The sequence below is a fragment of the Odocoileus virginianus genome, chromosome 11 (assembly GCF_023699985.2).
Source record: "Odocoileus virginianus isolate 20LAN1187 ecotype Illinois chromosome 11, Ovbor_1.2, whole genome shotgun sequence".
Lineage (NCBI taxonomy): Eukaryota > Metazoa > Chordata > Mammalia > Artiodactyla > Cervidae > Odocoileus > Odocoileus virginianus.
In genome coordinates, this window is record NC_069684.1 from 439,343 (window position 1) to 462,098 (window position 22,756).

The following is a 22,756-nucleotide window of genomic DNA, read 5'->3' on the forward strand; positions in this document are numbered from 1 at the left end:
GGACGAAGGGCCACACGCTGGAGCCCCGATTGAGTTACTATGGCTCAAGAGATGCTGTAATTTCTCTTGTGTCACAACTGCACCGAGAGGCGGGAAAGAGTCTCCTTTCTTGGGGAAGGTTTGCTGCAGAGCTTGTGAGTTCAAACCCGACCCCCGGGCTCAGTGCTGCCCGCCCGCTGGACTCTGACATGGCAACCTCAGCGCAGGGGCTGGGGGCCATCCCAGTGGGATGAATTCGGGCCGAGGTGGATCAAACTGTCGCCAGCGGGCCTGTCCAAAGGCCTGTCCAAAGTCCTTCGGTGAAGGTGCAGAGCTGGGAGTGGGTTAGGGTCAGGGGAAGGGCGTGGTTTGCGCGGGGGCGGGCCCTTCCGGAACTCTGCCGGCGGCTTGGCGTGGCCATGCTCGGTTCCGGGGCGTGGTCTTATCGGGGGCGGGGCCTTCCCGGGCGCGCGGCAAAGACTCCCGGGGCCAGACCGGCTGCGGGGCGGAGCCAGGCCTGCAGGGGCGGGGCCTGCGGCGGACCAGCGGCAGCGGCGGCGCGGGGCCATGGCGGGTGGCGAGCCTGGAGCCGGCGGGCGGGCGCTGCGCGCGGCGCAGGCCGAGGACGTGGCGTCGGCCTCCAGCTTCCGCGCCTTCGAGCTGCTGCACCTGCACCTGGACCTGCGGGCCGAGTTCGGGCCGCCGGGGCCGGGCCCGGGCAGCCGCGGGCTGAGCGGCTCGGCGGTGCTGGACTTGCGCTGCCGGGCGCCCGACGGCGCCGCGGAGCTGCGGCTGGACTCGCACCCGTGCGTGGACGTGACAGCGGCGGCCCTGCGGCGGGGGCGGCCGGAGCCGGGGCGGCCGGAGCCGGAGCCCGAGCCGGTGCCGGTGTGCACGCAGCCCTTCTCGCACTACGGCCAGGCCCTGTGCGTGCGCTTCCCTCAGCCCTGCGCCGCCGGCGAGCGCCTGCAGGTGCGGATCACCTACCGCGTTGGCGAGGGACCCGGGGTGAGTGCCCGCGGCCCCCGCGCCTCCTCGTATTGGCGCGCCTTCCCGCCTCCCCCCCGCCCCTCCTCGGCCAGGTGACTCCCCACCCCCGCCTCTGGTCCTGCCGGTCTTTATCCAGATACCCCCGCCGCGCCGTCTGTAGCCCTCTGCGTCCTCCAGGCTGGACAGCAGATGGTTCCCGAGCTGAGTTTAGGGCTTTAGGTGTGCCCAGCCTGGGCTGGGCCCTGGTGGTGCTCTGCTCGGGGGCAGCCCTGAAGATGAGGGCTTGTTACCCGCTGCTGACTCAGCCCTTTGTGCCCGGGGCTGGAACAGCTCCGAGACTGGGCACTTACTATTTATTGTTTCCTCCTGGATGTGATGAACAAAAGAATTTGAGTAAAAGTGAGAGCCAGAATTAGGGTGGACCAGGCTTTGTAATAATTGGCTTTCTCACTGTTGGCTCTTAAATTCTAAACCGGGGTGGGGGAGGTGGGGCAAGTGCAGCAGTTGGAAAGAGGGTCTTGTGGGTACCTCGGTGAGAATCGCAGCCCTTTCTCGGATGGGGTGGGCGGCCTGCCTGCCCAGGAAGCCTGCTCTTCTATGGCGCTCTCCCCTTTGCTCTTGGAACTGGCTCAGAGGGCGTTTCTGTTTCCGTCTTTTACCATTAGGCATGTACATGAACCTTAAGATAGAACTTGTTTGAAAAATTAAAGTCCAGAGCAATGTGGACTGACCTCTAAGGCAGAGGAAAAACTGGACCGCTACGGGCAACTTGGCATAGAGGGACACATGGAACGCATGGAAATGTGTTTGGTTGCAATGGCACCCCACTTCAGTACTCTGGCCTGGAAAATTCCATGGATGGAGGAGCCTGGTAGGCTGGAGTCCCTGGGGTTGCTCAGACACGACTGAGCGACTTCACTTTGATGCATTGGAGGAGAAAATGGCAACCCATTCCAGTGTTCTTGCCTGGAGAATCCCAGGGACAGGGGAGCCTGGTGGGCTGCCGTCTATGGGGTCGCACAGTCGGAGACGACTGAAGTGCCTTAGCAGCAGCAGCAGCTCTGTTATATTCTGGTTCCCAGTTGGGGGCAGAAATTAAGTACAATAATTGGAAAAATTAGGCCTCCTGGGTATGCTAACCCAAAGTGGCACCTGAAGTTGAATTTCGGAATTAAACAGCTTTCATTTAAGACTTGATGGCAGACACCCACGCTCCATGGAGAGCTGTCCTCTGCCCTGTGGAGGTCCCCAGTGGGCACAGTTCCTGTTCCGCTGTCCCAAGGGGGGCGCTTACCGTGGTCACCGTGGGCCACAGCGTCTCCTGGGTTTCATTGTGCTGCCAGCCCCCTTCATCCTCTTCTGTTCATGTCATTACAACAAAAACAAGCCAAACTCAAGCAGAGAGGATTGTGGTTGAAGGGATGTAAGTCATTGTTTACAGAGCTGAGCCTGACAACAGTTATATGAATTGTCTTTATATAAGTTCTAATATGGTGCCTAGTACCTCTCACTGCCAACTCGTTACACTTGTTTTCAATAATAGAATTAATTTTTTTTTTTTTTTTAAAAACCTGTTTAGATTACCAGGAAAGCTGAGCGTATAGGACAGTTTCCATAAACCCCCAACGCACACACACACACCGCCACCATCCCCCACCTTATTAGCGGCTTACGAGTGGGATACACTTGTTGCAATTGATGAGCCAGTAGAGATACCCTATTATAAACTGGAATCTGTAGTTTTTCCAGATTACCTTAGTTTTTATTTTAAATAATTTGTTTATTGAGCAGCTTTCATGTACAAGGTATTATTAGAGTGTTGGGTCTTTTAAACTTGTACTTTATACTATAGTTGATTTATGATGTTAATTTCAGGTGTATAGCAGCCTTAGGTTTTAAAGTATCCTCTGCTCCAGGGTCCCGTCCAGAAACCCAAGTGTGTCCCTCTGTCACGTCTCTGTGGGCTTCTCTTGGCTGTGACGATTCCTTAGATGCTCCTGTTTTGGTGACTTAGATAGTTTTGAACAGTGGTGCGCCCCTCTATTGGAATTTATCTTTTGTTTTTCTCACGATTAGACTGGGGTTATAAAGTCTGCTTGTTTTTCATAGATTATTTTTTAGAGCAGTTTCAGTTTCCCAGCAAAGTTGAGCGGAAGTTCAGAGATAAGGTGTCACTTCTCTAACATCATATTGAGGGCAGTGGTATTGGCTTGATTCCTGGCCTCTGTGCTGGCCTCCGGTCACCAGCCTGAAGCAGAGCTTGCTGGGGTCTGCACGGGGCATCTCTCTCTCTGCCCCGCCCCCACTTCTGTCTTACTGGACTCTGGACGGCGACTTTTTACCTTTTGCACACACACACACACACACGTGCACACACGTGCACACACACGCGTGCACACACACACGTGCACACACACACGTGCACACATGCAAAGAAAACCCCCAGCTCCCCAGTGTGTCTCCCTCATGCTGCTTATGAGTCGGTCTCAGCGCCTCTGTGCTTTAAGCCTTTCACCACACACAGCTGCCCGGCTCCACGGGAGCCACATTCCCCGCCCGCCCATGCTGCTCCCGTCTCCTGGACGTCATCTCCCTTCCTTCCAGCTGTTTAAACCCTGCCGGCTGTTGAGGGTGCAGCCTGAGGGTTTTGCTTACACTGAGACCCTCCTGGGACCCCTCAGCCCTTTTCTGACCTTCCTGTGGTGTATGCTGCTGACGCGGGCCCCTCAGCACCACGCAGCCTCTGTGTTAGACATGAGCTCTGCTGTGGGCAGCATTGGGGTTTGTAATAATGGCTCAGATGTACCCTCGATTAAGGGCTTACAGAAGACAATTCAGGAATCACAGCCCGGGACGTCCCTGGGGGTCCAGTGGCTAAGACTCCACATCCGCAGTGCAGGGGGCTAGGGTTCGATTCCTGTTCAGGGAACTAGATCTTGCATGCTGTAAAAAGATTCCACACGCTGCAACTAAGACCAGGTATAGCCAAGTAAATAAATAAATAAAATAAATATTGGTTGGGGGGAGAATCATAGCCAGTGCCTGTAATGTAAAACACGTTTATTCTCTTGCATTGGCAGGTGGATTCTTTATTGCTGGCACCACCTGGAAAGCCCAAAACACACTTATTCTGAAAGGGTAAATTTCAGGAATGGAAGTGAAAGTGAAGTGAAGTCGCTCAGTCGTGTCCGACTCTTTGCGACCCCGTGGACTGTAGCCTACCAAGCTCCTCCGTCCATGGCATTCTCCAGGCAAGAGTACTGGAGTGGGTTGCCATTTCCTTCTCCAGGGAATGGAGAACACCTATTAATCACACTCCTTGCTGTTAGCTTCTGCTTTTCTGTGTCTTTTACCTCAAGTTGAAGAACGGCTTCTTCAGCATTTGTTTTTTGGTGAGAAATTACTACAGTGAGCAGGATGCAGGAGGGAGTCAGGACGAGGGGGTTGGAGGCCAGCTCAGGAATTCTTGAGACGGCCCAGGGACACATGAGGAGTGACCCCTTGGTGGTGTCTGCCCTGGGAAGTGGACTTTGGGCCGCGGCCTGGACTCCGGGGGGATTAAACACGCAGCCAGAGAGAGCTTCCTCATCTGAGCCAGCCTGGCTGGAAGTCGTGCAACCAGCGCAGCAGTGCCTGCCCAGGGCCTTGTGGGCTGTCGGCTCTGAGCGGTGCGCCCCTCCCCGCAGGTGTGCTGGCTGGCTCCTGAGCAGACGGCGGGGAAGAAGAAGCCCTTCGTCTACACCCAGGGCCAGGCCGTCCTGAACCGAGCCTTCTTCCCGTGCTTTGACACCCCCGCCGTGAAGTGCAGATACTCCGCTCTCCTCGAGGTGAGGGGGCCGTGTGTCCCTGCCCTGGGGACTGGAACGGTCCTCTCCATCAGGTCACCTTTCAGGGGATGCTTACAGACCCTCTGAAGAACTCCTCCACCTGCAGAAGTTTTATCTGTGCTAAAGCCCATCGGTTGAGCCCATTTAGTTTCTAGAAGCTCCTGTACTTGCGGTGGCCTTCAGGCCGCCATCATCACCGGGCCGGCTGCTGATGGAAAACTGGCTCTGTCCAGGTGAGACCTTGCTGGCTTCCTCTGTCCTCAGGTTCCAGATGGCTTCACCGCTGTGATGAGTGCTGACGCCTGGGAGGAGCGCGGCCCCAATAAGTTCTTCTTCCGGATGAGTCAGCCCATCCCCTCCTACCTGATAGCCTTGGCCATCGGAGATCTGGTTTCAGCTGAAGTTGGACCCAGGTAGGAGACCAAGACCCCGGAGGCAAGACTGGACCAACCTCCAAGCAAGGAGCCCTCTGACCAGCGAGCAGACCTGTTGGGGGTGGTTCTCGGGGCGGTGTTGGCCTGCCCCAAGTCCAAGCCTTTCTGTGGCACGGGGCGTGGCCTGAGGGCGTCGGAGTACTGTCCTTTCCCCGCTCCTCCCTCCCATCCTGCACTGAGACCCAGTCCTGCTTTGTCCTGGCCCATGCAGAGAGAGCTCTGAGCTCAGGCAGCAGTCTAGATCCCCTTCTAGCTACTATGTGCGCTTTCTTATCACTGCCAAATCTCCTTGCCTTCTCTGGCACTTAATTCCTGGAAACACCCGCCTTGCTCTTACTGTCACCCTCCCAGGAAGCCCAAGCACGCTCTCTCCTGTCTGCTCTGGATACAGAGGCCCAGGCCTGGGCCAACTCTGTGAAGGGAGGGGGCTTTAGTGGAGGTGAATAAGGATTTTGTCAGGTGTCCCCCAAAGAGAAATTGACGAGGCGCCCGGGTTCTCCTGGTCGTCATCCTGTCCGCGGCGTACCTTGCCCGCAGTGGGAGGGTCGGCTGGACGTGGCTCCCCTGGTGGCGGTGCTGTCCTTCGTTCTGCCAGCCCCAGAGGTGCTGGCCGGGCGCCAGGCCTCGGACAGGGTTCAGCAGCGGCACAGGCACCGCACGCCTCCGCTCCTGTGGTCAGAGGGAGTGCTGGGTGGGCCCGTCGGCATCCGCTTCCAGCCACGGGTTCCGGGCAGCCCCGGGCCTGCGCGACGAGGGGCCCCTTCCTGGTGCAGGGCAGTGGGTGACCGGAGGCACGCCAGCCTGCAGCCACGGGAAAGCAGAGAAGGAGAGGGACATCTTCCAGGGGTTTACTCCTGCCACGTTCTGTTCAGAAGAGGATGAGCCGCTGGCGCGGAGCAAGACCAGTCGTTTCTGAAGCCGCCGGGCGGTTGGGGAGCTGGGGCTCCATGTGGGGGCAGGCCTGCTGCCTACAGGAGCTCCCGGCGCCACTCTGCAGGCGGGGCCAGCCCTCCGGCTCTGTGTGGGCCTCGCTTCTGTCCTGGGTACTCTGCTGGCAGGCTCGCCAGCTCCCTGGGAGGCGGAGGCCGGCTGGTCCAGGCAGACCCTGACCACCGCGCCGCCCTCTCTGCACCCTTGTCCGCAGGAGCCGGGTGTGGGCTGAGCCCTGCCTCATCAACGCTGCCAAGGAGGAGTACGACGGGGTCATAGAGGAGTTTTTGGCAACGGGAGAGAAGCTCTTCGGACCCTACGTGTGGGGAAGGTGAGGTGTCACGGGGGCTTCACGTCTGTGGTCCCCCCCCCGGGGTGCAGGGGCGGGGAGGAGAGGACCGCCAGCCTGACCCGCTGTGGCTGCGACTGAGGCGGGCCCGGGGTGGGGGTTTCAGGACAGCGGCATGCAGGCGGGTGCTGGGTTGGAGGTGGGATTCGCGGTGGGGATGCGGCTGACTTGCCTTTCCCGTCACTGTGGGCAGCCCCACTCTCTGTTTGCTGTCTCCAGACTTGGGGTCTCCTGAGCAAGAGGCCCCGTCAGGCCTGCGGGGAGCTGGGTGTTGGGAAGGGCCGGGAGAGGGGGGCACTGCGGGGTGGAGCCACACCCCGTGTGACCGCCCGCCCCCGGCAGGTATGACGTGCTCTTCATGCCCCCGTCCTTCCCGTTCGGGGGGATGGAGAACCCCTGCCTGACCTTCGTCACGCCCTGCCTTCTGGCCGGAGACCGCTCCCTGGCCGACGTCATCATCCACGAGATTGCCCATAGCTGGTTTGGGAACCTGGTGACCAACGCCAACTGGGGGGAGTTCTGGCTGAACGAAGGCTTCACCATGTACGCCCAGAGGAGGATCTCCTCCGTTCTGTTCGGTGAGTCGCCACGGGGACCCGTCCTTCCGTCCTGGGCCCGCCAGGGTCCTTCTGGGGTGTCCAGGGGCGGCAGTGCAGCGAGCCCTGGACTGCCGTGGCGGCCAGCTTACGACACAGTTATGCTTACACTGTTCCTGCCGCGCTTCAGTCACGCATTGGCAGGGCCCGGGGGCTGAGGGAGTCCTGGGCAGTCTAGTTGGCCAGAGGGACCGGGTGGTGGGCGTGCCTTCCCAAGGCTGCGTGCCCCAGGGGCATGGCCCTGCAGTGTCTCAGGTGTCAGTTCATGCGCCAAGTGCGTGGTCAGGTCATTGTCAGCGTCACGTTGTGTTGAACACCCAGTACCAGCCTTGACTGGGTGCTGCGCTCACCCCCTTCACTGCCGTGTGCAGGTCACAAAGCAGAGAGGGTAGGAAGCATGCTCACCGCGACTTAGCAACTGAAGGCAGACCTTCACATTGCGCCCAGCCACACTTTTGAAATAACGTTCCCAGCACCATCTCTTTATTGAAAACCCACAGCACATAGGTGCTTTTTGGCTTTTTTTTATTCTTTCTCTGATTAAAATCTATTTTGGTGCCTATGGGAAAGTACACAGCATAATATTCACCTATCATTTCACCATTCAGAGATGATTGGTGGATATCTTTTCTGATGTATTAATAGTTCTTTTTGTGTGTGTGAATCATCAGACCATACGTGGCATTAGAACTGTCATTTTTGTTAGCCTAGTAAAGTTAAACGTTTTCTTGAGTCATTAAATTTTCTTGTACTGCTGCAGAAGAATTTAAATAAATTCATAAGTTATTGCGTCAGCCTCCAGTTGTAGGCTGATTTGTAATTTTCTTTTTTTTTTTAATTTAAACAAACAAAAATCTTATTTTTTCGTTGTTGTCGTTGCTGTTGTTGTTTTGGCCACGCCTCGGGGCATGTGGGATCTTAGTTCCCAACCAAGAATTGAACCCACGCCCTTTGCAGTAGAAGCACAGTCTTAACCACTGAATTGCCAGGGAAGTCCCTCGTTTTCCCAACAAAATAATATTCTGATAAACATCTTTACGTAGGTTCACGTGTATCTCAGATGATTTCAATAAATTCCTTGAAGTGTGCTTGTCAGGACTTGAACATTTTAAAGGCCTTTTTTTTAAAGCATGTATTGTCTCCTGCCTCCCAGAAAGTTTGTAGAGGTTTATTGTTTCATCAGGGCACGGAGCAGGAGGGTCTTGGCCGCTGGGAATCCTGCAGTGGTCTCTGAGACCGTGCATGCTGGACCCTGAGGCGGGCGGGCTGTCGCCCCAGGTCGGAGCATCTGGCGGGCGGCAGTGAGGCTGGTGCCCACCGTCCTGCCAGAAGAAGACCGGGGACCCGAGGAAAGGCTCAGGTGACCATTTCTCCTGTGCGATAGGAGCAGTCAGATGGGCAGGTTCCATTTTGGGGGGTGGTCAGACTCCCGTCTCTACAGACACCATCACGCTGCACAGAAGGCCCCTGCCAGAGGGAGCGTGTGCGGGAGACGGGCCGAGGGGTCGGCTGTCAACAGCCTCCCTGCCCGCGGTCCTCGGGGAGGCGTGCATGGGGTGCCAGCCCCTTTCCTGCCCACAGGGCCCGCCTACACCTGCTTGGAAGCCGCCACCGGGCGGGCACTGCTGCGGCAGCACATGGACATCACGGGCGAGGACCACCCTCTGAACAAGCTGCGCGTGCGGATCGAGCCTGGTCAGCGCCCTCCCGCCCCGTGCGCCCTGGTCCCTCGGCGGGGAGGAGCCCCCGAGGCCCTCCCCGCTGCTCCGGCCAGTTCCGAGTGACTGCGTTGCCCTGCTTGTCTGGGTCCCTGTCCTTGGTCAGCTCAGCCCCTTGGGGTTTGTAGAACAAGGTCGCCTGTCCTTACAGAGGGCGTGACCCAGAAAGCCGGTGACTGCTCCGAGGTCATCGATTTTTGTTTCCTAACATTGTTATTTCCCCGTGTGACTAATTGAAACCTTTCTGTGCAGCTGAAGCCTCTGACTCTGATGGAGAGCTCACTATAGATGGGATAGTTTGTTAACTTGGCTCCAGAGCATCTGCAGAAACCCCCATTGTTCTGGTGGGCGGCCACATGGTGGGGGGTGACCGTGGGGCAAGGGAGGCCCCACCAGCACAGCAGCCCCGGGCTCCCCCTGTCGTCCCTCTCGAGACCCTGGAGACAGGCCGGGCTGCCCTGGGGAATGGGTGTCGGTCTTGCCACAGCCACTCTGAAGCTCTGAATCCAGAGCTCTCTCTGCAGGGGTCGACCCGGATGACACCTACAACGAGACCCCCTACGAGAAAGGCTTCTGCTTTATCTCCTACCTGGCCCACCTGGTGGGTGACCAGGACCAGTTTGACGACTTCCTCAAGGTAATCAGCTCGAGGTGAGGGGGGCGGGGGGGCGTGGGGGCTCTGCACAGCTGATTGTGCCGCCCCTTCGTCCTTGCAGGCCTACGTGGACAAGTTCAAGTTCCAAAGCATCTTAGCTGACGACTTCCTGGACTTCTTCCTGGACTATTTCCCTGAGCTGAAGAAAAAGAGGGTGGATTCCATCCCGGGTGAGCAGAGGAGCTGGCCCACGGCTTCCAGGAGGTCGTGGAGGGTGGGGTCTGCTTTCTGCCCTGAGGGACCAGTGTGTTCCCCTGGGGGTGGCGCTTTGGGGTGGCCCCAGGGCCCCACAGAAGGACCTCCGCCACCCCCGGCTTCCTTTGCCCCACTCGGCCTTTCTGCTCCTGTCTGCCGTCTGGTTTCCCTGTCTCTGAGACACAGTCAGACCCTGAGCCCTGCCCAGGCCACTGCCGCCCCGAGGGGCTCCCCGGCCAGGACCAGGGCGGCTGCCCTGCCTGGAGAGCTGGTGGGAGGCCTGTGACCCCTGAGGTGTGCCCCTGCTCCCTGCTCTGTGCTGGGCACCATCCAGCCAGCTCCCCTGCTGGCTGGGAGGGTGGACTCCCCCCAGGTGGTGAGGGTTGGACCCCCCAAGCTGCTGAGGGCAGGACCCCAGAGCCCAGGAGCGTCGGCACAGCTGCTCTGCTCGTGGGGGTGGGCCGTGTCCCCTGTCGTCCTGACGGCTCATTTCTGCACAGAACAGGCCCAGGTGGGAAGGGGGTCACCCGGGGCTGTAGGCGTCACGGGGGCTGGGGCCCTGCAGAGCAGCTGGCCATGGGGCAGTGGTGTCAGCGTTGGGGGAGGACTTGGGAGCTGCCGGGGCGGGCTGACCGTGGCTCTGGCGGGGAGTTCTGACGGGGTCTTCGCTTCCGCCAAGTAGGGTTCGAGTTTGATCGCTGGCTGGACACCCCGGGCTGGCCACCTTACCTCCCGGACCTCTCCCCCGGGGACTCGCTCATGAGGCCGGCTGAGGAGCTGGCCCAGCTGTGGGCGGCCGAGGAGCTGGACCCAGGGGCCATCGACGCCGTGCCCACCTCTGCCTGGAAGACCTACCAGCTGGTGTACTTCCTGGATAAGATCCTGCAGCAGTCCCCGCTCCCTCCCGGTGAGAAAGAGCGGGCCACTCCCTCGGGGCTGGGGCAGATGCCATGTGTGTCCTGGGTGGCGGGGGCAGGTCTGTGTGGGGTGGAGTGTCCACCCGTGTCCCGGGCAGGAAAACCAGAGGCTCGCCGGGTCCTCGGCCCGTACAGGGCAGTCTCCCCTCACCCTCACTGTGACGCCTTCCCATCCTCCTCACTGCCCTGTGAGCCCAGGGCTGTGGAGCCCGGGGCACCAGCCACTCACTCAGCCCACAGGCGGGGTGGGGGGTGGCCCTGCCCGGCCCCTGCCCTCAGCACGAGTGCCCCGTTGCTGCTCAGCCAGAAATAGTACCAAGGGCTGTGCCCCAGAAAAGCGGTTAGAGCAAGATGCCGGCCAGCAGGTGCTGGTGGGAGGGGTGGCAGGCAGGACATCTGGGGGCGCACACGCTCTGGTCTGGGGAGGAAGGAGCGTAGGAGGTCGGGATGTTATGTATACACATTTTATCTTATTATTGTAAAATTTTCCCTGGTGAATAATTGCTTTACAACATCGTGTTGGTTTCTGCTGTGCATCAGCGTGAATCCTCCGTAAGGATCCATATGATCCATCCATTTTGAACCTTCCTTGCACCCCGCTGATATACTTTTTTTAATGCTTATTTTGTTTACTTATTTGGCTGCGCTGGATCTTAGTTTCGGCGTTTGAACTCTTTAGTTGTGGCGTGTGGGATCTACTTCCCCAGGCGGGAGTTGAAGCTGGGCCCCTGCTTCAGAAGCGCGGAGTCTCAGGCAGAGCCCACCAGGGACGTACCCCTCTGTGTGGCGTCAGGGGAAGGTGGTTAGGAGAGCTGTGAAGCTGGGGCAGGTGCGCGTCCAGGGCACGACCGCATCGGGCCCGAAGGTGCAGGACAAGTGGGTGCCTGAAGCCCTCAGAGACGTGATTCCGGAGCCCCCGGAGGGCCTCGGGCAGACGCGCGGCCTCCTCAGTGTGGGGCGCTGCTGGCAGCGTCTTTCGTGACCCGTTTCTTTTCTCCAGGGAACGTGAAGAAACTTGGAGAGATGTGCCCAAAGATTTCAAACGCCCAGAACGCAGAGCTGCGGCTGCGATGGGGCCAGATTGTCCTCAAGAACGACCACCAGGAGGACTTCTGGAAAGTGAAGGAATTCCTGCACAGCCAGGTGGGCACCCCCGGCTCCCTGACCCCCTCGGGCACACGGCGGGCAGGGCCCCGCAGGCCGCCCTCTCTGGGCCAAAGGGCCCGGCAGGTCCCGAGAGCAGGCCGTGGTGCCGCCCTGGGGGGAGGCCGCCCGGCCTGGGAGCCTGTGCAGGTCAGCTGGAGAGGCCCGAGGGGTGGGGCTGGCCAGCATCGGCCGGACGCTGGGAGGGAGGCAAGACGGGCCATGCGTCAGCGGGGCTGGTCTGGGGAGAGGCCAGAGGCTAGGAGAAGCGAGGGAAGGTGAGCAAAGGGTCCGGGCGCCTGGGGAGGCCTGTGCCTGAGGGTTCAGAGGCCAGCCGGCCTGCTGGGGAGGTCGTTCCGTGAGAGTCCAGAGGAGGGCCGGATCCGGGCCATGGGCCAGACTGGGTCAGACTCCTCCCGAGCCCCTGAGGCCCCCGCCTCGGGGGTCGGCAGCCTGTGTGACCGTCTGGTGCAGCTGTCGGGGTGCGGCTTCCATCTTGGCTACGGATGGTCCTCCGGAGCCCCATGTGTGGGTTAGGCACTGCGGTCTTGGCCATGTGCTGCCGCCTCGCAGCTCTGACCTCTTAGAGCTCTAAGCTGTGGAGCCTCCTGCGTGCCCACGCCACTCGTTTCTGTCGAGTGTGGACATATCCAAGAGGGTGACTGGGAGACCTAGCCGTGAGGGTCTATGGCCTCTGAGAAGATTCCAGAACACGAGACTTCGTGTCTGGGAAGCCCCCCCCCCCCCCCCCCCCGCCCCTTCCAGCACGGAAATCCACATCCCTTTGGGCCCTGGGGAGCAGGAGGCTGGGCCGTCAGATGGGCCCCGGGGCAGGGGCAGGGCTGTGACCCTCGAGCTGGCCGACAGACCCTGAGCACAAGCCTCCTCTCGCAGGGGAAGCAGAAGTATACGCTCCCCCTGTACCATGCCATGATGGCGGGCAGCGCGGCTGCCCAGACCCTCGCCAAGGAGACCTTTGCGGCTACGGCCCCCCAGCTGCACAGCAACGTGGTCCAGTACGTCCAGCAGATCCTGGAGCCCCTGGGCAGGTAGAGGCTCCCGCCCTGCCTCTGCCGGCTCGGCCCGCAGTGGCTGCTCCAGGTCAAGGCCCCACCAGGGCACCTGCTCCCCGACCCTGGGCTTCCGCTCTGACGGGCTGGCTCTGGACCCGGCCGGTGACCGAGAACCTCCCTGCTCCCTGGGCTGGGGGTGGCAGGCCTCCCCTCCCCACTGGGGTCTCGGGAGAGCAGGCGTGGTTTTCTTTTTTCTCTCTTTTTTTATTCTTTAATTTTTTTTCTGATTTTTGAAATACTGTGCCAAGGGCTGATTTCTGGAGATTCTTTTTTCAAGTTTAATCATTATTTTAATAAATATTTTAAAATGAAAAGTTTTGGTGACTGAAATTCCTTCTCCCAGGCCCCCCTCTGTTCTGAGCGGGTCAGGGCAGGACGCTCTCCCTGTCCTTTAGGGGTACGGGCTGGAGGTGGGGTGCCCCTGAGCTGTGAGGAGCAGGACCGCGCGGGGTTCTGCAGGAAGCGTGTCCACGTCAGCGGCGGCCACTCTCCCGGAGGGGGCAGGCCATCCTCTGCAGGCCTCCCCCACTGCTCTTTGACGCTGCTGCAGATGGCTGAGCCCTGGAGCGTTTTCTCTGCCCCCCAGCTCCCGGGTTTGCAGCTGTGTGTGGTCAGAAGTAGAGTCTGCCCAGAACTTCACTCCAAGCTCTGATTTCCACGTGGGGATCTCAACAGTCAGCACCTTGGGGTGGGGGTGACTGGGGTGGGGAGGGTCACAGAGAAGCACTTATATCTCCAAGTGGCTCTTCCTAGACCCATGCTCTAGCTCCTGTGACCCTGTCCTGGCAGCGAGGTCTGCGAAGGACCCCAACCCCACCCAGCAAACTGTCTCTTTGGCTGGGCCAGGGCTGCTCCGGCTGCTGTTACAGGTGAGGAGGGCTGCTGCGGCCCCTGGACCCCTCAGTGTCCAGGCGCTCAGCCCCGGTTCCGTGTGGACACTGAGGGCCCCGAGGGCCCGGCTCCCCTGAGCGTCCAGGCGCACAGCCCCGGTTCTCTGTGAACCGCGGGGCGTGTGGACCCCGGGACACTGAGGGCCCCGAGGGCCCGGCTCCCCTGAGCGTCCAGGCGCACAGCCCCGGTTCTCTGTGAACCGCGGGGCGTGTGGACCCCGGGACACTGAGGGCCCCGAGGCCCTTCCTTGGCCGGGGTCGGGGTCGGGGTCGGGGTCGCGGTGCAGCAGGCGCCCTGAGCTGTCACACCCCGCCCCCCGCCCCCTGCCCGGGGATGCCCGGCCCCTCTCGAGGCGGGCCCGCGTGTCGTCCCTGCCCCATCCTGGAGGTGAGCTGGGCTGGTCCAGGCAGAGAGGGTCCTGGGGGCCCTGCCCCGCCCCGCCTGCCTTCACTCTCACAGGCTGACCCCGGAGGGAAGGCTCGTCTACCCTCGCAGGCCTGCCCTCTCCAAGGCCCTCTTGGGTCACAGGCCCTGCCCTGGAGGACGGCTCAGGAGCACGTGAGCCGTCCTGAGGCTGGAGCTGGTTTGCCCACATTCCAGGGCCAGGGTAGAGGGCGTGCCTCGGGCTGTGGGAGAGGCCACCTGGAGGGCTGGGGAGCTCTCCCCGCAGCCTGGCCTGGCCCCCCCACCCCGGCCCCAGGCCGAGGGAGCGGCTGGGACCTCAGCACCCGGAGCAGAGACCGGACAGGCCGACTCCAGACTCAGACCTCCCTGTCCTACTGAGGTCAAAGCGAGGGGGGGTGTCCTCTCACTTGGGAGACCGAGCAGGCGGCCGCCCGGGCCCTGGCGCTGACCAAGGAGGGTGAGGGGTGCTCAAATGTTGCACCTTTGATGCGTCAAAAACAAGATCCGGAAGAGACCCAGGGCTATTAGGGCCCACACAGCCTTCTCTTCAAGGGTGGGAAATGGAGGAGGCCCCGGGGTCCAACGCCTGGCTGCCCCCACGCAGGCCTCTGTGCTCTTGGGACAGCTCTTGTGGTTATGGCTGAGTTCATGGAGGGGACGTGGGTGGAAGGGTCCCCTGCCCACAGGGAGGGTGAGGGCGTCTGCGGGGCGCAGCAGCTGGGGGATTCGTGGCCCGGGCGAGTCTGTGGGCCATGAGCTGCCACCCTGAGGGTCAGATGGGGCCTGCTCCCTGAAGAGCACTGAGCTGGGCCCAGGGAGCCCGGCGTCCGACGCTAGAGGGCAGCAGGCCTGTGCGGTTAGACCAGGTAGACACAGCCGCATGCGTCTGGCTCCCCTTTGCTCGGTGGCCCCAGAGGCAGCTCTGTCGGGGGCAGGGAGGTGGGGGGTCCTTCTGACAGCACCAGGGCCCCCAGACACAGCTGCAGCAGCCCCGAGGCTCAGGTGGCATCTGGCAGGCAGGGGGTGCCGAGACCTTGCCCTCGGCCTCTGCCAGCGGTGGGCCCTGCAGCCGCCCGTCCTGCAGCCCTGAGTGTTGCCCCGCGTCCGGAGTCTCCCCAGACAGCCACCCCCGCCTGCCTGCTGGCCCCTAGTCCTCAGACCTGCAGGCGGCCTTCCTGACCCAGCCCTGACCCCGTCCCCTCCCCTCCCCTCTGCCCAGCCCGGCCTGGCCCCTGAAGAATTTCCTGAGGAGAGAGGGCACATGCCCACCCAGTGGCTGCCCGCCCAGGCCACTGCCCCGTGCCCAGCCCCAGAGGGTGCGGGTGCCGGACCTGACAATCATTAAACCAGCCAGGCCTGACTTCCCAGCACTGCCGGCCTGGATCCCGGCCAAGTGGCACAAAGTATGCAAATCACCTGGGCCAGGAGCCCCGTCTAAAGGCCAGGAAATCCCCTCGGCCAATGAGCCGCCAGCTCAGGTTACCACGGGCGCCTATAAAGGCCAGGGTGCGGGCAGAGCTCCAACGCCCCTGCTGAGCGCGCTGGGAGCGGGGCCGTAGCCTCGGCTACCTGGCTACCTGGTGGGTCCCCTCCCCTGGATTTCCTCCACTGGCCGCCCCTGGCCTGCCTGCCACACCCTCAGCTGCCACGGTAGGACCCCCGCCTGGCCCGGGGGATCGGGGAGGGGCTGGTGGAGCTTGGTTCTGAACCTGCTTCTGAACCTGCGCAAGCGGGAGTGGCAGGCCGTGTCCTGACGGCAGAGGAAGGACACAGTGGCCGTGATGGCCGGTCCCATCCGCGGACCCAGGTGGGCAGAGCAGGGAGCCTGGCCTGGTGCCCCACTCCCCACATGCTCCCACCCCACTCTGAGACCCTGGAGCCCCTCTGGAAGAGAGCCTGTACCAAGAGAGGCTGACCTTCCCTGCCCTTGGGGCTCTAGCTGCCCCAGGCCTGGTGGGAGCAGACTCGCCCGCGGGTGAGGCAGGGTGCCGGCCTCACCAGCCTCCGCCCTTCCAGGGAGCCCCATGGCTGCAACCTGTGAGATCAGCAACGTTTTCAGCAGCTACTTCAGCACCATGTACAGCTCGGACGACCCCACTCTTGCCTCTGTGCCCCCTGCACCCACCTTTGGGGCTGATGACCTGGTGCTGGCCCTGGGCAGCCCGCAGATGGCCCTGGAGGGCACAGGTGGGTCTCAGGAGGGGCTGGGCATCCATCTGAGAGCCTGGGATGGGGAAGGATTGGACAGGGGCGGGCTGGGGTGTTGGGGCTTGGGGGTACGGGCCTGGGGGGAATGCTGGCCGGGGTGCCGTGAGCACCACCACCTGCCCCCGTCCTGGTCAGTGGGGGGACCCCAGGAATCCCCAGCGGGCGCCTGAGGAGGCTGACCCTTGACTGCGCTGGCCCCTTGCAGAGAAGGCCAGCTGGCTGGGGGAGCAGCCCCAGCTGTGGTCCAAGGCGCAGGTCCTGGACTGGGTCAGCTACCAGGCGGAGAAACACAAGTACGACCCCGGCACCATCGACCTCTCGCGCTGCGAGCTGGACGGGGCGGCCCTGTGCCGCTGCGCACCCGAGGAGCTGCGCCTGCTGTTTGGGCCCCTGGGGGACCAGCTCTACTCGCAGCTGTGGGACCTCAGTGAGTGCCCCCAGGCCCCGAAGCCTGCCCCCTGCCCCCTCCACCCCCTCAGGGAGGCTGGTCTGGGGCCTGCTCCCCCCCCCCCAGCGCAGGGCGGGTGTGGCCGGGAGAGAGCCCCAGGGAGGGGAGGGGAATGGAGCCGATCCTCTGGGCTCTGACCCCCTTCTCAGCTTCCAGCTTCCCCGACGAGCTCAGCTGGATCATGGAGCTCCTGGAGAAGGACAGCCTGGCTCTCCAGGAGCCCCTCGGGGAGCAAGGCCCCTTCGGTGAGAGCCCCTCCTCCATCCTTCCCCAGCCTGACGGCCCTCAGCTGGGAGAGCCAGGGCCCCCTCTGACCACTCACCTCTGCCCCTTAGACCAGGGAAGCCCCTTCACCCAGGAGATACTCGAGGACTGCAGGCAGGCCAGCCCCCCCTACACAGGCAGCTTCGGTGCGGGGGCGCCCTCCCCAGGCAGCTCCGACGTCTCCACCGCAGGTGAGCCCTCCCTCGGGCGTCTGCCCGCGGCCGCCCTCCTGGATGCCCTGAGCCCTGGTCTCTGCCAGCCACCAATGCCCAGGCTTTCTGAGAGGACGGGCCCTGGCTGGGCAGTGCTCGGGCTGCTAGGGGCTCACTCTGGCCCGCCCCCCAGGGACTGGCGCGTCTCAGAGCCCCCACGCCTCAGACTCCGGTGGAAGTGACGTGGACTTGGATGCCCCAGACAGCAAACTCTTTCCCAGGGGTGAGCAGAGGGAGCCTCCTGGCCCCCGAGGGTGCCCCCCTCCCCTGCTCTCCTCTAGGGTTTCCTGGAGGGAGGCTGCCCCCCAGCCCCCAGCCCTCCCTCTCCTGACCTTCTGCCTCCCCCCGCAGATGGCTTTCCTGACTACAAGAAGGGGGATCTTAAGCACGGGAAGCGGAAGAGGGGCCGGCCCCGAAAGCTGAGCAAAGAGTCCCGGGAATGTCTGGAAGGCAAGAAGAGCAAGCACGGTGAGCGGGCGCCCCAGGGTGGGGGGCACATCCTGGGGGGCCCTGGGCTCGGGGGGCCCTGGGCTGGGGCCGAGGTGAGGTGACTGGCGCTCTCTCCTCCTTACTGGGGTGCTCCACGTGCTCCGGCCACAGGCCCAGCGTGCGAGTGGGTCACAGCCTAGTGGCCGAGCCTGGCTAGGGGGTCCTGTGTGGGGTTAGCGATGGCTACAGGAGGAAGGCCTCAGGCTGGACTCCAGCCTTCCTGCCCGAGGGATACCCTGCTGGCGGTCGGGGCAGGCTCAGGCATGGACCGAGGCTTGGCCGCTGGAGGCCCCACCCCGAGGGCTCTGCCGGGGTGGCCTTTCCACACCAAGCTCCTACCTGCTGGCCTCAGGCCATCACTGGGCTCCCGCCCCTGGAGCTACCAGGAGGGTCCCACAACTACTTCCCTTCCACACACAGGGCGCCTGCTTGCTTCTGGGGTTATTCTTCCAAGCAGCTGTCCCTCGTCCCCAGGCAGGCGCCGGCTCTGTCCCCTCCCTGCTGAGCTCCCACCACCCTTTGGTGAATTTGCTTTTTTACCATGGCTCCTCCAAACTGCAAGCTCCGTAAGGTGGTGCCACTGTGTCTCAATGGCTCTCGTGTCCCAGCTAGACGCTGATCAGTATTTGAGCAGGTTAGGCCTCTGTGCCATGTGACACGTGGTCCTCCTGGAGCGCCCCTGGCTGTCCAGTGGGGTAGGCAAGGAGGGAGGCAGCCATCAGTAGATCTTGTGCTGGGCCAGGCGGAGAGGCAGCCATCAGTAGACAGTGTCGGGGCAGCTGGGGAGGCAGCCGTCAGTAGACAGTGTCGGGGCAGGTTGGAGGCAGCCGTCAGTAGACAGCGTTGGGGGAGGTGGGGAGGCAGCCGTCAGTAGACAGCGTCGGGGGATGTGGGGAGGCAGCCGTCAGTAGACAGTGTCGGGGCAGCTGGGGAGGCAGCCGTCAGTAGACAGTGTTGGGCCAGGTTGGAGGCAACCGTCAGTAGACAGCGTTGGGGGAGGTGGGGAGGCAGCCGTCAGTAGACAGTGTCGGGGCAGCTGGGGAGGCAGCCGTCAGTAGACAGTGTCGGCGGAGGTGGGGAGGCAGCCGTCAGTAGACAGTGTCGGGGGAGGTGGGGAGGCAGCCGTCAGTAGACAGTGTCGGGGCAGCTGGGGAGGCAGCCGTCAGTAGACAGTGTCGGGGCAGGTGGGGAGGCAGCCGTCAGTAGACAGTGTCGGGGGAGGTGGGGAGGCAGCCGTCAGTAGACAGTGTCGGGGCAGCTGGGGAGGCAGCCGTCAGTAGACAGTGTCGGGGGAGGTGGGGAGGCAGCCGTCAGTAGACAGTGTCGGGGCAGCTGGGGAGGCAGCCGTCAGTAGACAGTGTCGGGGCAGCTGGGGAGGCAGCCGTCAGTAGACAGTGTCGGGGGAGGTGGGGAGGCAGCCGTCAGTAGACAGTGTCGGGGCAGCTGGGGAGGCAGCCGTCAGTAGACAGTGTCGGGGCAGCTGGGGAGGCAGCCGTCAGTAGACAGTGTCGGGGGAGGTGGGGAGGCAGCCGTCAGTAGACAGTGTCGGGGCAGCTGGGGAGGCAGCCGTCAGTAAGTGTCGGGGCAGGTGGGGAGGCAGCCGTCAGTAGACAGTGTCGGGGCAGCTGGGGAGGCAGCCGTCAGTAGACAGTGTCGGGGGAGGTGGGGAGGCAGCCGTCAGTAGACAGTGTCGGGGCAGCTGGGGAGGCAGCCGTCAGTAGACAGTGTCGGGGCAGCTGGGGAGGCAGCCGTCAGTAAGTGTCGGGGCAGCTGGGGAGGCAGCCGTCAGTAGACAGTGTCGGGGCAGCTGGGGAGGCAGCCGTCAGTAGACAGTGTCGGGGCAGCTGGGGAGGCAGCCGTCAGTAGACAGTGTCGGGGCAGCTGGGGAGGCAGCCGTCAGTAGACAGTGTCGGGGCAGCTGGGGAGGCAGCCGTCAGTAGACAGTATTGGGCCAGGCCAGGAGGCAGCCATCAGGAGACCATGTGCTGGGCCAGGCGGCGGTTGGGGGAGCCACAGGTGCCTGGGCCACTGACTGATGGAGATTGGCCTTGTAGCCCCTAGAGGCACCCACCTGTGGGAATTCATCCGTGACATCCTCATCCACCCGGAGCTCAATGAGGGCCTCATGAAGTGGGAGAACCGGCAAGAGGGCGTATTCAAGTTCCTGCGCTCAGAGGCTGTGGCCCAGCTGTGGGGCCAGAAGAAGAAGAACAGCAGCATGACCTACGAGAAGCTGAGCAGGGCCATGAGGTGGGCAGCCACGGGCGCCGCCAGGGGCCACCCCTCAGGCTGGCGTGAGCCCACTGCGGCGAGGAACCGCAGGGCCCGCCCCTCAGGCTGGCGTGAGCCCACTGCGGCGAGGAACCGCAGGGCCCGCCCCTCGTGTGGACAAGTGATGGCCTGGGACGTGGCTGACTGGCCTGCAGCACATACTGAGCTTGATCTGATGAGCATTTCTTTGTATCATCTGCAAGGCTTGTTCCAGGAAAGGCACTTGGTGCTAAAAAGGGCGTTAGCCATGGCCCACACCATTGAAGTAATTAAGCTGCTTGGCTCTGTACCTCAGTTTCCTCCCAGACCATCACTAAGGTTTCCTCCAGCCCCGAGACCACACTGCTCCATGCAGAGTCCCCGGGAGGGCCAGATGCCCCCGACAGGGCCCGGTGAGGGAGCGAGGGCTCCTCCCATGCAGGACGTGGTTCAGGCCCACTTCCCCGGGGCCAGAGCCCAGCGGGCAGGTCACCTGAGGACACTGGGCAGGTCGGCCCCTGCCCGGCACCTCTGACCACCCGTCCCCCTCAGGTACTACTACAAGCGGGAGATCCTCGAGCGGGTGGACGGCCGGAGGCTTGTCTACAAGTTCGGCAGGAACTCCAGCGGCTGGAAGGAGGAGGAGGTGGTGGGACACAGGAACTGAGGGGCGGATCAACCCCGCGACCACGCTCGACGTGAAGTGCAGCCCCTGGGAGGACCAGCTGGCCATCCAGGCGCGCACCCCATGCCGTGGAGAGCAGCTGAGGCCCTGGGTCCCGTCCGCATCGTCCTGGCCTCTGGGGCCAGTGGTCCCTGCAGTCTGCCCTCCTATGGGAATCACAAGCCTGGAGTTGGAGGTGACTGTACACTGGCCGTCGCTGCGCGTGCAGCTCCTTCTGTCTGATTGGACCTGATTGGACCCCAGCTGGGGACGCCTGCCTCCTGCAGAGGCTGGACAGGCCGAGGAGGCCATGGGTCCTGGGCCTTGAGAAGGGGGCCCCCTCTCTCTGGACTGGCTTCCTCCTCCCCACTCAGTGCTTGGACTCCGCGGGCAGGGGTCAGAGCACGCCCTAATTTATGTGCTATAAATACGGACATGTACATAGAGATCTATTTTTTCTAAGACGTTCCCTTCCCACTCCTCCCACACCAGGCACTGGTGCCACACCGGCTGTTCGAGGCCCTCAGCTGGGCTGGTGAGGGATGGGGCTCCTGCTCCCTCCCCATGTGAAGGGGAGCACTCCAATAAAGTGCCTTCTGGACTTTTTCTAACCTTTGTCTTAGCGACCTGTGCACCAAACTCTGCAGCTCTGGCCTGGATGCAGGCAGCGGGTTTGGGAAAGGCGACCAGGGCAGGACTCTGCTGGCTGGAGGTGAAGGCAGGGCAGACCCTAGGGTGGGCTCCACGTCCCAGAGCTGAGGCTCGGGGGCACAGGCCTGCCAGCTGGGGCTAGGGGTGGGTGAGGCCATCCTGCAGACAAGGCGCCGGCCGGGTGGCCTGGGCTGAACCAGGCTTCTGCTGGCCACTTCCCACATCGGGCCAGTGTGCACCGCGTCTGCCGAGGAGTCGGGGGTGTGTGTCCGGCCTCATGGAGTAGATATTGTGCATTCCAGTCAAGTCGATGGCATGCTGAGTAACCGTCTGATAAATCCGAGTTTTCGTTGTCAGACATGGAATCAGTTATGAGCTCGTGGAGGGAAAAACAAAGCAAGAAGAGCGCTTGAGGCAGACTCGGGGGAGGCATTGCCCTTGCGACCCCCTCCCCAGGAGGGAGACTGCCCGATGGCCCCGGGGACTCGTGGGCTGAGAGGCTGGCTCCCAGCGGCTTCTCCGGGGCAGGGCTTGGCGGCGGATTCCAGATGGTGCAGCTCTGTGGCACGGGACGATGCATCTGGGTTCTGAGGGGCCGTCCTGGGTCCTCCTGAAGTTTCCCCGTGGGGCCAGCAATTTCCCGTCAGCACTTTAGAAAGCTACTTTGTGGGTCTGAAATGCTCTTTAGTTGTCTTAGAAATATCAGATTATTCATTAAGTGAATGTGGATAAGGAAGGGATCAGAGGAAAACAGATGTGTGTGCATGCATCTATGCGTGTGCTTATACGTACACGTGTGTGCACGTGTGCACGTGTGTGCTCACATGTTGGGGAGGGCTCACTCACCCTGGAGGACAGGACCTGGAGAGGAGGGTGGGGAAGTCGTCAGGAGCGGATGGAGCCATGGGAGAAGCTAGAATACTCTGGAGTCCTTTGGGTAGAGGTGTCCCTTCTGAAGGGGGTTCCTGGTGGGGGAGGGTGGGGGTTTAGCCTCCAGCCGCCCCAGCTTCCGTGCATCTGCTCTGTCTGCTGGGGTCCCAGCCCAGCAATCACCTCATTTCCTGAAAATGGCTGTGCCAGGCACTGTGCTCACCTCTCCAGCCAAGTTATCGGGGTCCTCACACCCCTGGAGGGGCTCCCTGGCTGCCTGCGTCCTTTCTGAGAGTGGGCCTGGGCACCCAGGACCCCCGTCCCCTGGGAGGCGCAGGTGAGGGTCTGCTGGGCGGGAGCCCCAGGCCCGCCCTTCGTCCTGTGCCAAAGGGCCGAGGCAGCTGCGCCCACAGCGCGTCGACCTTTGTCCTGCAGTTTGCAGTTTATGGGGCGCTTTCCTCCTCCTTTATCTGCTCCCAGCCTCCCCACAGCCTTCAGAGGGGACTGGGCGGCCCGGCCCTGTGGAGCTGGACACTGAACGAAGGTCAGAGACGGAGGAGTGTGACCCCGCGGCAAGCGGGGCTCTGTGGGCCCTGGG

The 22,756-nt window shown here is 62.3% G+C and overlaps 2 protein-coding genes across 4 annotated transcripts; both read left to right on the top strand.

The window, feature by feature from the left end:
• Positions 1–467: 467 nt before the first annotated feature.
• On the top strand, positions 468–13,120 carry RNPEP (arginyl aminopeptidase). Of its 2 annotated transcripts, none has more exons than XM_070473784.1 (11): positions 468–987; positions 4,656–4,796; positions 5,061–5,209; positions 6,375–6,491; positions 6,852–7,087; positions 8,687–8,800; positions 9,348–9,460; positions 9,540–9,648; positions 10,356–10,580; positions 11,591–11,733; positions 12,628–13,120. In XM_070473784.1, the coding sequence occupies exons 1-11, from the start codon at positions 547–549 to the stop codon at positions 12,784–12,786; spliced, it is 1,947 nt and encodes a 648-aa protein (XP_070329885.1). In that variant the 5' UTR covers positions 468–546; the 3' UTR covers positions 12,787–13,120. The 2 variants fall into 2 exon arrangements, with proteins under 2 accessions (XP_070329885.1, XP_070329886.1); XM_070473785.1 differs by having other exon boundaries at positions 468–951.
• A 2,497-nt stretch (positions 13,121–15,617) lies between these two features.
• Positions 15,618–21,248, top strand: ELF3 (E74 like ETS transcription factor 3). 2 transcript variants are annotated; one of them, XM_020892216.2, is made up of 9 exons: positions 15,618–15,752; positions 16,119–16,289; positions 16,516–16,737; positions 16,908–17,003; positions 17,094–17,213; positions 17,368–17,457; positions 17,586–17,702; positions 19,778–19,973; positions 20,526–21,248. In XM_020892216.2, the coding sequence occupies exons 2-9, from the start codon at positions 16,127–16,129 to the stop codon at positions 20,638–20,640; spliced, it is 1,119 nt and encodes a 372-aa protein (XP_020747875.1). In that variant the 5' UTR covers positions 15,618–15,752; positions 16,119–16,126; the 3' UTR covers positions 20,641–21,248. The 2 variants fall into 2 exon arrangements, with proteins under 2 accessions (XP_020747875.1, XP_070329888.1); XM_070473787.1 differs by having other exon boundaries at positions 15,642–15,682.
• The last annotated feature ends 1,508 nt before the right edge of the window (positions 21,249–22,756 follow it).

What these genes read in the sequence shown, in the direction of transcription:
- RNPEP (XM_070473784.1), top strand. Translation starts at nt 547, where the DNA reads ATGGCGGGTGGCGAGCCTGGAGCCGGCGGGCGGGCGCTGCGCGCGGCG. An exon ending in GGACCCTACGTGTGGGGAAG is followed by an intron (nt 6,492 to 6,851) that starts GTGAGGTGTCAC and finishes CGCCCCCGGCAG; the next exon opens with GTATGACGTGCTCTTCATGC. An exon ending in GCGCGTGCGGATCGAGCCTG is followed by an intron (nt 8,801 to 9,347) that starts GTCAGCGCCCTC and finishes CTCTCTCTGCAG; the next exon opens with GGGTCGACCCGGATGACACC.
- ELF3 (XM_020892216.2), top strand. Translation starts at nt 16,127, where the DNA reads ATGGCTGCAACCTGTGAGATCAGCAACGTTTTCAGCAGCTACTTCAGC. An exon ending in CAGCAAACTCTTTCCCAGGG is followed by an intron (nt 17,458 to 17,585) that starts GTGAGCAGAGGG and finishes CTCCCCCCGCAG; the next exon opens with ATGGCTTTCCTGACTACAAG. An exon ending in AGGCAAGAAGAGCAAGCACG is followed by an intron (nt 17,703 to 19,777) that starts GTGAGCGGGCGC and finishes TTGGCCTTGTAG; the next exon opens with CCCCTAGAGGCACCCACCTG.